Source organism: Neofelis nebulosa, chromosome 11 (assembly GCF_028018385.1).
Source record: "Neofelis nebulosa isolate mNeoNeb1 chromosome 11, mNeoNeb1.pri, whole genome shotgun sequence".
Taxonomy (NCBI): domain Eukaryota; kingdom Metazoa; phylum Chordata; class Mammalia; order Carnivora; family Felidae; genus Neofelis; species Neofelis nebulosa.
The window spans coordinates 792,434-808,498 of record NC_080792.1 but is presented as its reverse complement, the minus strand read 5'-3'; the positions used below and the strand labels follow the sequence as shown (position 1 = coordinate 808,498).

The following is a 16,065-nucleotide window of genomic DNA, read 5'->3' as shown; positions in this document are numbered from 1 at the left end:
TCCCAACACTGTGCACGTCAGAGTCCCGTCTGAGATGCGATGGACAGTGTGTCCCTGTCCCCAGGACCCAGGGCTGTGGTCACAAGGATGCTGCGGAGGAAAAGTCCACCCCCAGAAAACACCACTCCCTGAAAGTGTGCAGTACGTACATTTATTTGTCCCCAAACTGCGCTCTGTTCAGGTTGAAGTATTCCCGAACGAAGCTTCGGTGTGTCGTGTTTTTTTATGAGACCATGTTTTCATAACGTGGAAAACAGGAACAGCCCCCAGCTCTCCAGGCACAAGTGACAGTGACCTTGGGGTTTTCCAGAAGGCTAGTCTCCTGAGGGAACACTGAGAACAAAACCCACTAACCCCAGTTCAACCCAGGTTTACAATTGCCAACCTGAAACCACCAAGTCAGATCTTTAAGACCACAGCCGTGCGGAGAAGGAATTTGCTGGTGTTAGCACAGACTCTGTTCGGCTGACTGTTGACCCCTCGGAGAGCGCTGGCCCCTTAATGTTAATTAAAGGACATCTATCTTTGGGCTTGGTGGGTTTCTTATGGAGTTGGAGCAAAGGAGATTTAAAGTTCTTGGAAAAAAATACAGAGTGCTCACATTACTTTCATAGTCAGGACAAAAATAAAGCTAGTGCATCAGTATCGTGTAAAATAAAATATCAGTCATTACATTCAAGAACATTTAATTTGGTAATAAAATGCAAACATAAAACATATACATTGAGCACTAGTATCTTGATGGTAATATTGTTGTGAATTACAAGGAAAACTGGTTTATTTTAAAATGGCAAAACCGTTATCATTCAGTAAAGCGGTACAGGATCAAAGATCCAAAAACTACAGGAAGCTTTTGTGAGTAGTTAGAATTTTATTAGATCGTGTGTTTCCTTATTTTCATAAACTCCAGAAACGTTTACTTAAATGCCGCGTCACACGCCTGAGGCGGAAGCAAGCTTTTCATGTAAGAACGAAACTCCATGAGCTACTCTGAAACCACGGGCAGTTGGTGGCCCAGCCGTTACAGGTGGGCCGGGGGGCGTGGCCAGACCATGAAGGACTCAGAGAGCGCAGTCATTACCAGCTGGACGGGGTTGCTCACGGTTGTTCAGGATGTCAAATGCGGATGCCCTAAGTTACCTAGTAACCAGAATATGTTTACAGGGTCACATGTGGCCACAAATCCGTAAGTTCCCCCATTAGCGGATGCGTTTAAACACAAGGGGACTCAGGAAACGATGTTCAGTTCTGACTGAGTTGGATCTCGTTAAGGTACTAGTTTTTCATTTTTGTTAAGGTGACCAGTTTAGAATATTTCGGTATCCTAAAGTCCGGACATCGTTCCTATGTTATTTTGGCAAGAATTCAGCCACTTATCTTCCCGAAGCATCTTTTCCCTGAGATCTAAAATCTGTTCCTTTTGTGTTTATGGTGTATCTTTGTAAATCTGAGAGCCTTCAAATCCTTTGAAAATGAGGTAGCCTTAAAGTACTCAACCACCTAACTTGATAACAGTTGAGTCGTGTTTTCTTACTGAAGCCAGGGAGATACTTTGAAGCTTCACGTTGCTTCGTAACACTTTGCGGATGACTCAGGAGGCCGGCGGGCCGGCCGGCCGTGGGCAGGCGTGGAGTCGCGGCCACTGGAGGTAGCCGGCTGGGCTCGCAAAGACACACGAAGCCATCACTGGTCCCAGGAAGCCACGTGCAGTCAGGAGAGAAAACAGAAACTCAGAATAAGTTAAACGACACACAGCACAGGACGGCAGCGCGAAACGAGCTGCAGACAGATGTGAGCCGTCGTCTGCCGCGCTACACGTCCAGCCCATTTTGAGCCCGAGGTCACGATAAATTTCTCAAATACTTTCAGAGGAAATCGAGGGAAGCAGAGTACGGATCCCTTGCAAAACAGACAGGAAATCCTATGCTTGAAAAGAAAATGCCCTGTTTTTCATACTTCCTTGATAACCAGTCTTTTTGTTCCGGAGTGTGAAGGATAAAGCGTTCCCCCCTGACTGACTTATCCTAACGGGGTCAGCCAGCCTGAATATCAGTCTCCGCCCTGCTCTGCCTGCAGAGCCTAAGCCCTACCTGGAGTCGGTACCTGTCCAGTAATTGTGTCGACGACGGGGTGAAGGACTCCCAACGAAGAGGCCACCTTCCCTTCTCCTTCCTAAATCCGTATTGTGTTGCTGGCGCAAAGTGCAGTAATGTTTTGGTGTTCCTCTTTTAAAGGCCGGACTCCGCTCTGAACGCCCACACTTTACTCAAGAGGAACAGCCACTTGCACTGTCCCGGGCGCGGCCGGTGCGTCAGGGGCCCCGCGCACTCCCCGCTCTCCCAACTCTGCAGACGGCTCGATTTATCCCAGACGGTCTGCGGCCTCGTAGGAAAGGCCACGCAAGCCGAGATCAGGGGTCAGGACTAGTAAGGTGACCCAGGCTCAGCTCAGCCAGCCCCCATGGTCCTAAAATATCTAAGACCTGTAGCTGTGAAGTCTGAGTCCCAACACATTGTTCTGTGTATTCATGATAAATAACCTGCTAACCGTGGAGGCATCTGGGTTATGGCTGCACTAATTGTCAAGGATTGAAGTCGGTAATACCATACAGTCCTTCATAAACAACCTTGACACCGTTAGACGCTCAACTGTTAGGATTACTTCACTATTTTCTTACTTTCTGTTGAATATTCTCAAGATGGCTTTAGCTCTGAAATGTATGTATTCTTCCATAATTTAGAAATAATAGTGACAAGGCAAGAAAAGGAAACTAAAGACAGAAATCAGGGAGGATCCTTTTGCAGATGAAGTAATCATCTCTGGAAAATCCCGAAGCATCCCCAAAACCCTTCTAGACTAGTAAGGTTAGTTACCTAGTAGTAACTAACTACTAGTTACTAGTAGTTAGTTAACTAATAGTAGAAAAATATATTTAATAAGAAAGAAAAAATATATTTAAAATAGATTTTAAAATGTTTAAAAATATATTTAAAGTATATTTTAAAATATTTAAGAATCTACTTAAAAATATATTTAATCATTTGTAATTCTGTATATTAGCAATAAACAGTTGAAATCTGAGCAAAGTTTTTAAACTGCGTTTGCAGTGACATAAAGTAAAGTTGGCTTAATGACAAAACATGTGTGGGGTGTGGATGCTGGAGGCTGTAGGGTGTGAGAGAGGTCTTTAAAGGTCCAAAAGAGAGGTGCCTGGGGGGCTCAGCCAATTGAGCATCTGACTTGTTGATTTCAGCTCAGGTCATGATCCCAGGCTGTGCTGACAGCACAGAGCCCGCTTGGGATCCTCTCTCCTGCCCTTATGCTCCCCATCTCAAATTTAAAAATTAATAAATAAAAATGCAAAAGAACGTTTGTGACTGGAAGGCAGCGTGGCCAAAAGCTGACAAGCTGATTCCAAAATTAAAACGTTTTTACAAAGGGGAACAAGGTTGGAAGACTCTACTGTACCCGATTTCAAGACTTTCTATTTGGTAGTAACCAATCCACCAGATTATTGGCAGAGGACAGACATGTGGGCCAGCGGGGTCGACAGCCCGGAGAGAGAGCCACCGTGTCACGGCTGATCTTTGACAAGCGTGAAGGGAAATCCAAAGGAGAGGGGTCATCTTGTCAACTGATGTTGTCGGAACCACTGGCAGAAATGGAGCCTCCACCCACTCCTCACATTTTGGGGGAAACCCACTCAAAATGAGTCCTAGACTTTAATACTGTTAGCCTTCCGGAAGAAAATGGGGAAGAACCACGTGCGTGACCTTGGGGTAGGCATAGTTCTTAGATATGGGGCCAGATGCATGATTCAGAAAGGAAAAACTTGGTAAGTTAGACTTTATCATAATTGAGAACTTTAGTTCTGTGAATGACACTGTTAACAAAATGAAAGGGCCAGCTACAGACGGGGAAAATACTTACAAATCATGCAAGACAGAGGACTTGTATCCAAAATACAGTAAAACCTTGGTCTCAGCATAATTCGTTTCGGAAACATGCCTGTAATCCAAAACATTTGTGTATCAAAGCGAATCTCCCTACAAGAAATAATGGAAAGTCAGATGATTCATTCCACAACCCGAAGATTCATATAAAAAATTATTATAATACTGTGATCTAAGGTAATAAGGAAAATACAAAATAGAAAAATAAATTGACCTGCACTTACCTTTGAAAACCTTTGTGGCTGGTGTGAGGGAGACAGGAGAGAGGAGGGTTACTGTGTAGGACGACTTTCACTACCACTAATGGAATCACTGCTATCTGTTGACTCGATGGAATCTTTCTCTGCGTGGGGGCCATTGTATACGCTCGCCCGGATCATGACTACGGTGCAGTATTAATAAACTCTCGTCATAGACTGTATGTAATGTAACTGGCAGTAAGGCAGCAGAGGAGAGGGTCTATATCTGCAGGCAGCCTGACCTAGAAGGAAGCAAAGGACTGTCCGTAGGTGCTTGGCACACGAGTGCCAGTTGTGGGCACCTTCCAACGTCCAGAAAACTCAATGATTTCTGCCAAACACCGAGGCCTGAGACCCAGCATCCAAGCATATGAGACGATCACCCACAATCCTGCAGAGAGAGAGAGAGAGAGAGGAACCCTTGGCTCAGTTGTGATCATGTGACGTTCTGCATCATATTCTACTCCCAGCAAGACATCGCTCATGTATCAAGTTAAAATTTGTTAGAAATGTTTGATCGTCTTTCGGGACACTAGCAGGACAAGTTCCTCGCCACCCAGGGTTTTATCTTGGATAAATATAAAGAACCCTCAAAACTCAAAAAGAAGGCCACCCAATTTTTTAAACAGGCAAAAGACGAACTGACGTGACACCCAAGGTCACGACATGCAGGTGGCGAGTCAGCGTATGTGAAACTCCCACCACCACCCACTGTTGCTGGGGGGCCGGCGACGACCCCCCAGGCAGGCAGGTCCAGAGCGTCGGCTGCAGCGCGGGCTCTCCCACGGCTGACGGAACACAGGATAGCACAGCCGCCCAGACGGAGCGTGGCTTGGAGTCTCTTGTGAAGTTAGACATGCACTGAGCACGGGAGGCAGCAGTCCTACTCCTGGGCCTTCACCAGAGAGAGATGAAGACTCGTGTTCACACGGAATCCTGTAGATAAATGATTACAGGAGCTTTGCCATAATTGCCCAAAACTGCAGACACGCACTGGGATAGTGTTCAGCAGTGAGAAGAAAAACCATCAATCCAGCAACACGGATGAGTCTTGAATGCGTTTTGCTACACAAAAGAAGTCAGGCTCAAAAGTCCGTAAGATCCCATTCGCCTGCCAGCCTGGGAAATGCAGAGTGATGGGGACAGAGGACAGGGGGGTGGCTGCCCAGGGTCCAGGTAGGGAGGCTGAGAAGGGCAGCTGGGGGCAGCTGAGCTGATACGGTGTGGCCCCTTGTGATCCCTCGGTCTCAAACCACGTGACCTTCAGGTGGATTAACCTTTCCCAAAATTTGCTTGATTTTATTTTTTACAGTTTGGGTTGGTGTCTAACAGAAAAGTACTTTCGGGTCTTTAAGATTTCATATTGAGATATTGAAATATTTAAATATAGTAACAAGCATTTATTCAGTACTCAGTAGTTCTATCCGCATGAGTATGTGCCATGATCATCTGTATTCACTTGGAGGAAACCTCTCATCCCGAGGTTAGCTATGTGCCCTGGGGCGTCCCAGGCAGGACTCAAACCCGGGGCGGCCGGTCCTGAGCGGTGTCTGCCTGTTTGCCCGGACAGAGCTCCTGCTGAAGGAGTATCCCGTGCGTGTGTGAGGCAGGGGTGTGAAGAGCTCCACCAGTCAGTGGCAGACACGTTCTTCCTCTCCCAGAACCGAAGGAAAGGCGTGTGTGGGCCCACGAGAGCCGCTGGACGAGTGGAATGGAATTGTGTTTGTGCACGGCACACTTGTACCCCCGAGTACGGCGAGACTCTTGCTTTCGTCTTCCAGAGCCATTAACAAGCATCACATCCAGAAGCTAGTGGTTTATGCATATTTTTCAGGTTTTTTCTCCAATTTATTGTATCGACAGTTCTTATGCCCATCTTGTAGCGTTTTGCCCTAGGAACCTACAGCCTGCTTGGATACAGGAGCTCCGCGCACACTGATACGTTCTCTTTAACAGACACCGTGTGATGATTTTGTCGCTTCTAATACAAGAAACAGCACAGATACCCCTTTGTGTCTTTCACTATATAAACTGATCATCATGTCACATACATAATGTTGAACAGATGTCAGCAAATCTGGCTACAGACTAAATCTGTTAGTTTGACATCAAAAAATTTAAGTTCTCTTTTAAAATACTCAGATAAAATCGGCCATGTGCTTAATGACGTGCATTTTGTTGAGGATCAAACACCTGTTGGCGTCCAGTCAGAGAAGTGTGCTTGGGAAATCGGCACTGAAAGGACCTGTGTGACACAGGTTAACGTTCTCCGCCTTTTTTAAAATCAGCATTGCCTTTCAAAAACACCTGTTCGGGACGCCTGGGTGGCTCAGTTGGTTGAGCGTCCGACTTCGGCTCAGGTCACGATCTCACTGTCCGTGGGTTCGAGCCCCACATCGGGCTCTGCTGACAGCTCAGAGCCTGGAGCCTGTTTCGGATTCTGTGTCTCCCTCTCTCTCTGCCCCTCCCCCGTTCATGCTCTGTCTCTCTCTGTCTCAAAAATAAATAAATGTTAAAAAAAAAAATTAAAAAAAAAAAACACCTGTTGTATTTGAACCTTACTTTTCACACGTACGTATGCTAAGGACTCGGGTTTGGCGTGTAACTCAGGAAGATGCTGGAGTGGCCACGTGGCCACACGTGTCTCACGGCATGCGTCTCTTCTGTGAAGTTGTCACCTGACTAGGTGATCACGGCTCGGATGCAGACTGCTCTGGAGGTCGTCATGGAAACGCCCCCCTCCATCTCCCATATTCCTTTGCTGGCATCTGACAGCACTTTGACTCGGAGACCACCCACCTCCCCGGGCAGGGGGACCCTGGTCACAGACACGGCTTCGGACGCTGGTCATTTGCAGTTGACTCTTGAACCTTGGGGGGGTCAGGGGCACGGACACTGTGTACAGTCAGAAATCTGCAGATCACTTTCGACTGCCCGACATGTAACTGCCAACAGCCTGCCGCTGACCAGAATCCTCACTCGTTACGTAAACCTTTGATTAACGTGGGCTTTGAATATCATGTGTTATATACATCACACACATCACAATAAAGTAGGCTGGAGAAAAAAACGTTAAGAAAATTACAAGGAGGGGCACCTGGGTGGTTAAGTTGATTGAGCATCTGACTCTTGGTTTTGGCTCAGATCATGATCTGTTTGTGGGTTTGAGCCCCGCATGGGGCTCTGTGCTGACAGCTTGGATTCTCTCTCTCTCTCTCTCTCTCTCTCTGCTCCTCCCTAGTGTTCTCTCTCTCTCTCTCTCTCTCTCCCCCTCCCTCCCTGAAAATAAACTTAAAAAAAATCATAAGGACAAGAAAATACATTTTCACTACCATATTTATTTAAAGAAGAACCCTCACAGTTCAAACCCATGTCAAGGGTCAGATGTACACATCAGCACAGCTAACCTGCAACGTGGACTTACGGAAAGCCCCAGACTCTCTGTGTCTCTGCCTCTGTAAAGTGGGGACGACGTCTGCCCGTCTCACCACAACGCTGCATGGATGAGAACGTTGAAGCAGCGGTGTGGAAGAAAGGCAGTGGTCTGTGAGCACGCGCATCTATCTGGTGGTGGCCCCGAGGGGCTCTGTCCGAGTGTCTGTCATTCTCACGGCCTTGTCTAAGGGGCCTTGCCTGGGAGCAGCCCTTAGCGCCAGCAGGTCAGTGCGGTTGGTTAATGGCCGAGTCTTCCCTCTTGGGTGTACGTGTCTTCGGGACGGAAGTCAGGCAGGGCCGCAGGCCGTCTCCACCATCCTGGACGCATCCCGAACAGCCCGGGCTAAGTTGCGAAAGTGAAGGTGGCTGTACGGAAACCACTCTGTCTGTCACTCTTGGACTCGTTTCCAGAAAGGATCTCAGGGTTCATAAGCTCCAACTTGAGCAGAGGTAGACCGTCCGTTTTTATCTGGAGAAACTAACAAATAAACATGGAGATGTTTGTTCGGAAGAAGTAAGGGCGTAAATGAAGTTGTTTTTACGACAAAGTCTTCATCTGCTAGTGCATTGAAGCGTTTGCTTACGCACATCCACTCCTGGGAAGCCAACGAGCGTGTGGCTGCAGGTCACCAGAGGTCAAACGAGACATGGCTGCATGCCACAGGTGCACACGGGGGGCGCAGGCAGGCTGTGGGGGGCGGGGGGTTGGGCCTCGGGGGCCTTTTAGCATTTGTGCTCATTCCTGGCTGTTTGAAAAGCTGTGTGTCACGCGTGTTCCGCTCCGTTAACTAAGATATTCCACTGTTTACCCCTAGGGGAGATCCTTGTCTTTCAAGACCTTCCTCGTCTGGGTTTTGATCAGCATTTACCAAGGTAAGACGGGCCTGCCTCTCCGGGACTGACGCGTCGTGTCTTCTAGCAACGCAGTTCTCACCCCTCGGTTCAATTCCAGAAGGCCACAGCTCCATCAGCAGCCCCGGACCCCTGCACGCCGCAGTGTGGCCTGATGTTTTGACTGGCATGCGTCACCTAAAAACTGACCTGTTTTTAATGAACTGTTAACCCAGGAACATCTCCACACGCACCTACACATTGTGTGCCCCACGCAGTGGTTTCCCTTCAAGGGTGAGAAACCTCACTTGGGTGGACAGGAGCCGGCAGCCACCTGGGCTGGGTGCTCCCGATAAAGGGGAGGTCGCGACAGTCAAGTAACCCCGCGTGCGTTCCCTCGAGAGCAGAACTGCTGGGGGGAGAGGCGACGCGGCCTTTCCTCCAGGTTGTAAACGGTTCCTGCGCCTCCGCTTGGGGCCACGTCTTGTTTTCTCCGTAATCCGGAGTTTCCGTAAATCGTCAGTCAGCGCGACGTGTGGGGTGCACGCAGTCCCGTATTTTAAGTGTGACTCGTGTCAGGTGCTGCTTCTGTGATGTCGCCCCGCCGGCTTGCACGGCGCTCGTTTCGCACCCTGATCGGAGCCGCGTGTCCCCTGCTTGTGTGTTCCAGGTGGCATCCTCATGTACGGGGCCCTGCTCCTGTTCGAGTCCGAGTTTGTGCACGTGCTGGCCATCTCCTTCACGGCGCTCATCCTCACGGAGCTCCTGATGGTGGCCCTGACCATCAGGACGTGGCACTGGCTGATGGCGGTGGCCGAGGTCCTCAGCCTGGGCTGCTACGTGGCCTCGCTGGCTTTTCTGAATGAGTATTTTGGTAAGTTGCCTTGGAAATCTGGTTTGTTCAAAGTGTTTTTGAACATTTTTTATTGTTGCTTCTTACCGCGTCGTCTTAAACCACAGATCACGGTAAAACCCACGTCAGAACACTTCACGACACAAAAAGCTTGTTTTCGTGGAAAGATTAAAGTCCTTGTCATAATTTGAAAAATTCAGATCGTCAGCACGCTGGCTTCTGAAAAGACACTGAAGATGACCGTTTCCATAAGTCTCCACGGTTTGTCCCTCTTCCCAGGGGACGGGCGGGCTTGCCCCCGACACGGAGGCCACAGGGCCCCATGGCGGCGGCACGAAGCGCCGTGGGCACTGTAATGGGGTCACTGGGCACGCTCACCCCCACTCCGCTGTCCCTGGCCTAGCGACCTTGACAGGGTGGCCTCACGGAACCTGTCCCCACACGTGGCTGCTGGTCCACACTCAGACTGTGGCTCCGGTTGCCACCAGGCTGGTCCTGGTCACCCTGCCGTACAGATCGGAGGGAGAGTGGGCCAGAGTCGCCCTCACCTGCCACCTGATGCCACCTGCCCAGGACCCGCCCGACTGTCTCAAAGCGCTTCCCTCGGGAGGGACTCCTGCCCGGAGAAGCCCCACGCGGTCCCTTCATCACGTTGTCCTCACCACACAGCAGCTCCTCCCTCCCTGTTGCCAGTCTTGGGCCTTTCCAGCCGGAGGTGGACGCCCAGTGGCCAGTTCTGTTGGGCGCCGTCCTGGAAGGGATTGATGTGGCCTTGGGACTGCAGGGATTTTAGAACTAGGGCAGCGAGAAGACAGGATATGGTCAGATGAGCCCAGAGATGATGTTTGTCCTTCGGGCATCACCGTCAGGTGCTCGGGCCAACCCCCACCCCGAGCCCCGGCCCCCGCAGGGTGGAAACGGTTCTTGGGTCCACACTGCACGTCAGAAACTCAGCTCAGTGACTGCTTTCCCCGATCTGACGTGGAACTTCCCAGGGGACTTTGAGAAAAGGGAAGACTGCGTCGTGTCCCTGGTGGTTTCGTCAGCGCCAATAACCCAGCAAAAGATGCTGCCTGCTCGTACCCGCTGTTGCTGTGCAAAGCCACTCAGTCGCACTCTCGTGTGACCAGTGCAGAGGACTTCCTAGCACCTCCCCGCCCCCCCCCCCCCCCCCCCCGAGCAGCAGAACTGGGGTCGCCTCAGGGCCTTGTGACATCAGCCTGTGGCCGGCCTCCCAGCAACCAGTAAACCCGAACGGCCTCCAGACAGCTCCTCATGTGACCGTGGTCTGTGCAGGCCAGCCCTTCCTTTAAGTTCACTCACTGAGGATTCAGTTCTGTCACCTGCCCCACGCGGCTGGACGCCCAGCCTGACGGGCGCCTGACACACCCCACAGAGGTTCCCAGCAGCGCATCGTGGCTCCGGTGAGCGGAGAGCAGACAGCTGGGGAGAAGCCCTGACAGACAGACAGCCGCAGCCCCGGAGGGGGGCACAAACCTCAGAATGAGAGGAGCTGTGTCCGGTGGCCCAGAACAGGGCGGGGGGAGTAGCGTGATAACAGAGACGTCGCAGGAGTGGAAGATACGACCAAGGAGCCCTCCCCGAAGGTGAGCAAAGAGGCGGAGAGAGAGTTCGTGGGGTGCAAACCAGGAGGAGCACCGGTCCCTGCCCTCGACCACCGGGATTCCCAGGAAGAGAACACACAGCATGGGAATGAGTTCGGAAACAGCACAAGAAAAAGCCAGATCTGAAGTCCCTGTGTCTGCGGGGGACAAGACGGGATGCACACCCGGACCCACCCTCCTCGGAAGCTCCAGACGCCCCCGAGGATGGGAAGTCCCCACAGCTCCGAGGGAGAGGCCAAAGCAGCCTCTGCGGGCGGTCAGGAGCGTGAGCGTGCCCTGCAGAGGCGTCCGGGGAGTATGAGTCGCTGCCCCAGGTTCCGAGGGCAGCGTGCACAGCTGAGCGGGAGAGCGGCTCCGGCCTGGCCACGAGGAGAGGAGGGGACGGTGCGGACGGACACGCGTGCTCCGTGAAAGCCACTTCTGGGAGCACTGTCCGAGGCCGCCGGCCGACGGAGGCTGATTCCCGGGCCCGGCCCGTCTGCAGGAGAGCCGGGGGCTTCCGGAAGGTCTCCGTGTTGCGTGGCCTCTTTGGGGGCAGGTCACGGTCCTGGCAAGGGCTGTGCTCTGGGCAGCACCAAGGCGTCGAGGGCACCGCCGGGCCCGGGTCCAGGCTGGCCTGCGCGACTCCAGCCAGCGCCTGCCACCCGGGGCGCGTGATGAGGCCACGTGCCGTGGGCGCACCGCTCCTGTGGCTTCGCGGGGCATCGGGCAACTTGCTGCCTGGGCAGGTGCGGGACCCCGTGGGAGGGAGCTTCATGGTGAGGGGCGCGGGGCGTGGGAGTCACTCGGGTGAGTGCCTCTGAGAGCCAGCGTCTTGCCGTTGGTGCATGTGGGGTTGCGGCAGGCGGGAGGAGGTGAGAAGGTAGAGTGCCGCGTGGCCCTGGGGATGAGGGCGGGAGGACGGCCCTGGAGTCTACATGGCTTGCCCCCCTTCAGATGCTGGCGGGCCCTCCCTGATGAGCCGTCGGGTCAGAGCATCGCCTGTCAGTATGTCGACGTGTGTCAGAAAATTCGTCTTGAGGCAGAAGCCTTGGTCCCTGAAAATCAAAACGGCGACGTTTTTTCTGTGAGTAAGCAGCGTTCCAGGCCACACCATGAGCCTTTGGGGCAAAGTTGTCTTCACCAGGAGAGAAAGAGAAGAGCCTCAAACTGCTGTGGAAGAGTACGACACAGGCACAGTTGTCTGGGGTGAGGACTGATGGTCACGCACAGCAGCCCCTCCCGGAAGCACGTCTGTCCTTCCTGTCAGGACCGGTCACCAGCGACCTTCGTGTCAGGTGCGGGACCTTCCAGTAGGCATGTGCACACGCACCTGGGGAAGCGCCACACACAGCAGGTTTTGCCTTTGAGACTAAATCCCCCGGAACCTTGAGGTCTGGATCCTATAGGGAATGTTGGGGGACGCACCTTAAAGTTGCAGTAAGTTGGGGCGCGTGGGGGCTCGGTCGATCGTCCGACCCTTGATTTCGACTCAGATCGTGATCTCACAGTTCATGGGATCCAGCCCCACCGTCCTGACAGTGCGGTGCCTGCTGGGGATTCTCTCTGTCCCTCTCTCTCTGCCCCTGCCCTGTTCGCACTGGCTCGCTCCCTCAAAATTAGAAAATAAACATTTAAAAAATGAGTAAGTTGCCATGAGTCAGTTATTGTCTTTCGGTTATGGTTTAAAACATCTTACGGGGCGCCTAGTGGCTCAGCCGGTTGGCCTTCTGACTCCTGATTTCAGCTCAGGTCATGATCCCAGGCCGTGGGTTGGAGCCCCGCATTGGGCTCCTCACTGGCCGTGGAGCCTGCTTGCAACTCTCTCTCTCTCTCTCTCTCTCTCTCTCTCTCTCTCTCTCTCTCTCTCTGTCTCTCTCTCTCCCCCCCCCGTCTCCCCCTCCCTCTCTCCCTCCCCCCCTCCCTCCCTTCCTCCCTCTCTGCCTCTCTCCCCTGCTCACGCTTTTTCTAAATAAATAAGTAAACTTTACAAAAAAGCAACACCGTATGCCAACACGACAGGCAGGAACACGAAAGCAGTGAAACCACAATTACAGATGCATTTCCCATGGTCACGTTTACCGCTGGCAGCTTGCGAGGTCCTGCTACCCCCTTCACCTCTCCTCTGTCGTCCCCGTTCCTGGCCTGTTTTCAGACCAGTGCAGGCAGAGTGTCTCCGGAGCTTTCTTAGCTGATGTTCTTGTTTCTTTCACAAGGACACAAATTTAGCAGAAGAGTTGGAGACAGGCAGTGATGACCAGTCTCCCCCGGTTTCTCGCGGACTCTCCTTGTGCCACAGGTTGGCATTGGGCTGTTCCCCGCTGAGGTTCCCCCACCTCTGCTGGGTGAGGGCAGGTGCCCAGGCCTCTGCGTCTGCTGCTGAGAATCGCGTCCGTCAGGGCGCCGTGCATCCCTCCCTGCGGCTGGTTTTGCTTTTCTGTCTTTAGTGGTTGAGGCCCTGGAAAACACTGGCAGGGTTTTTCAAAGCACGGTTAAGTCCAGACCATATCCAACCGTCTGCGGGCTCGGCCCTGGCTTCGACCCGTGTGGAATCCGTGAGTCCTGCCAGGGTGAGAACGAGCACTGAGTGTGGGCTCCCGCATGCGCCCCTCCCAGGACACATCCGGGCAGCCCGGCTTTCTCCGCCTGGGCGGAAAGGCGAGCCTGCGGGCCCCTCGGGCTGACGGCCCCAACCGCCAACACAGAGGTCGCGGTGCGCGGGGTCACCTCCCAGACTGGGTACGACAGACCGCGCCGAGCCTCCACCCGCCGGAGGGCATTTGGGGACGTCATACTGGGTCTCTAAGATCTGGCTTCCGTTTCTTCTGCTGAAAGAGCCCATCACGCCAGGTGCGCGGGCCCGTCTCTAGCGTCTGCGGGGACGCGCCACGGCCGTGGGTCTGCGGCTTCGGGCCGCCTCTTCAACCTGTTCCTGCCTCTTCCCTACAGATGTTGCCTTCATCACGACCGTGACCTTCGTGTGGAAAGTGTCGGCCATCACCATGGTCAGCTGTCTGCCGCTGTACGTCCTCAAGTACTTGAAGCGGAAGCTGTCTCCCCCCAGCTACACCAAGCTCACGTCCTAGGCCGGCCACAGCAGCAGCTCGGGGGCCGTGCGGGGCTGCGGGGAGGTCGGGAAGGGACGAGCCCGAGGGCCCGGAGCCCCCGCCGCCTGGACGCTCCCGGCCCGCGTGGCGAGTCGCGCTCACTGTTGCTCACGACTGCATTTCCGTGTCAAACCACTCGCGTTTCTTTTGAAAAGAAGCCCTACTTCTCTCACTGTTACGGTAAAGCATTCATCTGACTCTCGTGTTCTGAGAATTAAAATGAAAGTTTATTTAGCATTTGGCCATTTCCTAACATTCAGATTCTCTCTCCGATGTCACGGTAGAGAAAGCCCCTTCCGCTCAACCAGAATAAAGTCTAGACGCCAAACGCTGGTGTCTGTGTTTGCTGCCGATGCCTCCCCGCCGGTCACACTTCCCCCGCGGGGACTCGAGTTCCCAGCGTGAAGGGCCGCGTCTCCACACGCGCTGCGGCCAAGGCGGAAGAGGGGCCGCGTCTCTGCACTAAGTCCGTGGCCGCCACCAGCGACGTGCACTCGAAGGCGTCGCCGCTGAGTGAACCCGCTTCTAACGGGGAAACCCCCGCGCCGGGTCTGGAAGTGGACCCCGGCGGTCCTGTGCGCTCACAGCGCTGCCTCGCCCGCCCAGTCCCCGCTGGTCCCGGCGCTGGGGTCGTAAGCGCGCACACGCACCTGACAGCATCCTGCTAGAAGCAGCCCGTGTGTTTCCGTGGGTTTCGTGCACCCACGCAGCTGTGTTCGTCCAATGGGGCGTTTTTCCAGCCGCGGAGGTGGCCCCCGCCACTCTGTGGAGCACCCTGGGTGTCACTGGTGACCCCCGACCCCCAGCCCGTCACCAGGAGCGTACTGGGGGGTTCCGAGCGGTGGGCTCTTGGCTGGAAGGGCAGCTCCTCCCTGTGTCCTGAGGCCGGGTGCCTCCCGTGCCAGGTGGTTCCGGTCTGTTCTCACCCTTCAGCTCGGCCTCCCCCAGCAGGTGGCCCGTCCCCCAGTCACCACGGGGTCATCAGCCACCGGTGGAGCCGCACGCCGTGTCCTCAGGCACCACCCACCGCCCGGGCGTCCCTGCGGTGTCCTCCCAAAGCGGAAAAGCAGCAGCTGCGACGAAGGAGCACGGGCAGGAAGCTGCTTCGGGGGGTGGGGGGGGGGGTGGTGGCCAAGCGCTGGGGTCCCCGCTGCCGGCCCGACGTCACCATCTCCGGCCGCAGAGCCGGCCCCACGCGCTGTGGGCTCAGGTCCTGAGGCCACCGCGCACGCAGCCTGTGGCGGGGACGGGAGCACACCCTGAACTTGGGGCATCACAGAAATCTCAGCCCGTCCACAGCCGATGGCCTGTGGGACACGCAGGATGTCCCAGAGCAAATGGGGGGGTCTGCCTCGGAATTGCTTAGTTCCGACATAATGAGTTGTGAGCGACCAGAAACCTGAGAAACCAGGAAGCGCTGGGAATGGTTCTGCAGAGTGATGTAAAGATCCAGAGCGACGCCTGGGTGCCTCAGTCGGCTGAGCGTCCGACTCTGGGTTTCGGCTCAGGTCATGGTCTCTCACGATTCGTGGCATCGAGCCCTGAATCGGGTTCTGCACAGACAGCACAGAGCCTGCTTCGGATTCTCTGTCTCCCCCACCCCCCCCGCCCCTCCCCCACTCACACTCTCCCTCTAAAAATTTTAAAAATAAAAATAATGAAAATTAAAAAATACAGAAACTTCTCCAAGCCATGGGGTCTTAGCTGGATTCTGACTAAGCAGACGGAGCTCGACCTGAGTCCTGAGAAATGAAGGTGCATTACGTCCGAATTAGACTCCGAGCTCAGGTGTGTTTTCATCTGCGAAGGGGGAGCGATCTCTGCCACCAGGGCTGAGTGACGTGACAGTGGCAATAACAGAAGCTCTCCGTGGGCGGCTGGCGCACGGTGGTGGCACGGGCGATGTCTGTGACTCCAGCCCTCTGCTAGGTGACACAAGGCAGCTGCCCCACGAGGGTCACCCGGTCCCAGTCAGGTTCACGTTTAGGAACCAGCCCTGCAGAGACGGGAGGGCGCTGCACAGGGAAGCCGCGGGCAGCGACC

At 54.0% G+C, this 16,065-nt stretch overlaps 1 protein-coding gene across 12 annotated transcripts in view; it reads left to right on the top strand.

Moving 5' to 3' along the window:
- The window catches only part of ATP9B (ATPase phospholipid transporting 9B (putative)), a 254,172-nt gene extending 239,822 nt beyond the window's left edge, over window positions 1–14,350 (top strand). For 11 of the 12 annotated variants that reach the window (XM_058691769.1, XM_058691763.1, XM_058691764.1 and 8 more), the window contains 3 exons: window positions 8,443–8,500; window positions 9,129–9,332; window positions 13,865–14,350. In XM_058691769.1, coding sequence (XP_058547752.1) covers window positions 8,443–8,500; window positions 9,129–9,332; window positions 13,865–14,001 — 399 coding nt within the window. In that variant the 3' untranslated portion in view covers window positions 14,002–14,350. Of the gene's footprint in view, window positions 1–8,442; window positions 8,501–9,128; window positions 9,333–9,418; window positions 12,561–13,864 lie in introns of those variants that run through there. The other variant, XM_058691762.1, reaches the window with a different exon arrangement.
- The last annotated feature ends 1,715 nt before the right edge of the window (window positions 14,351–16,065 follow it).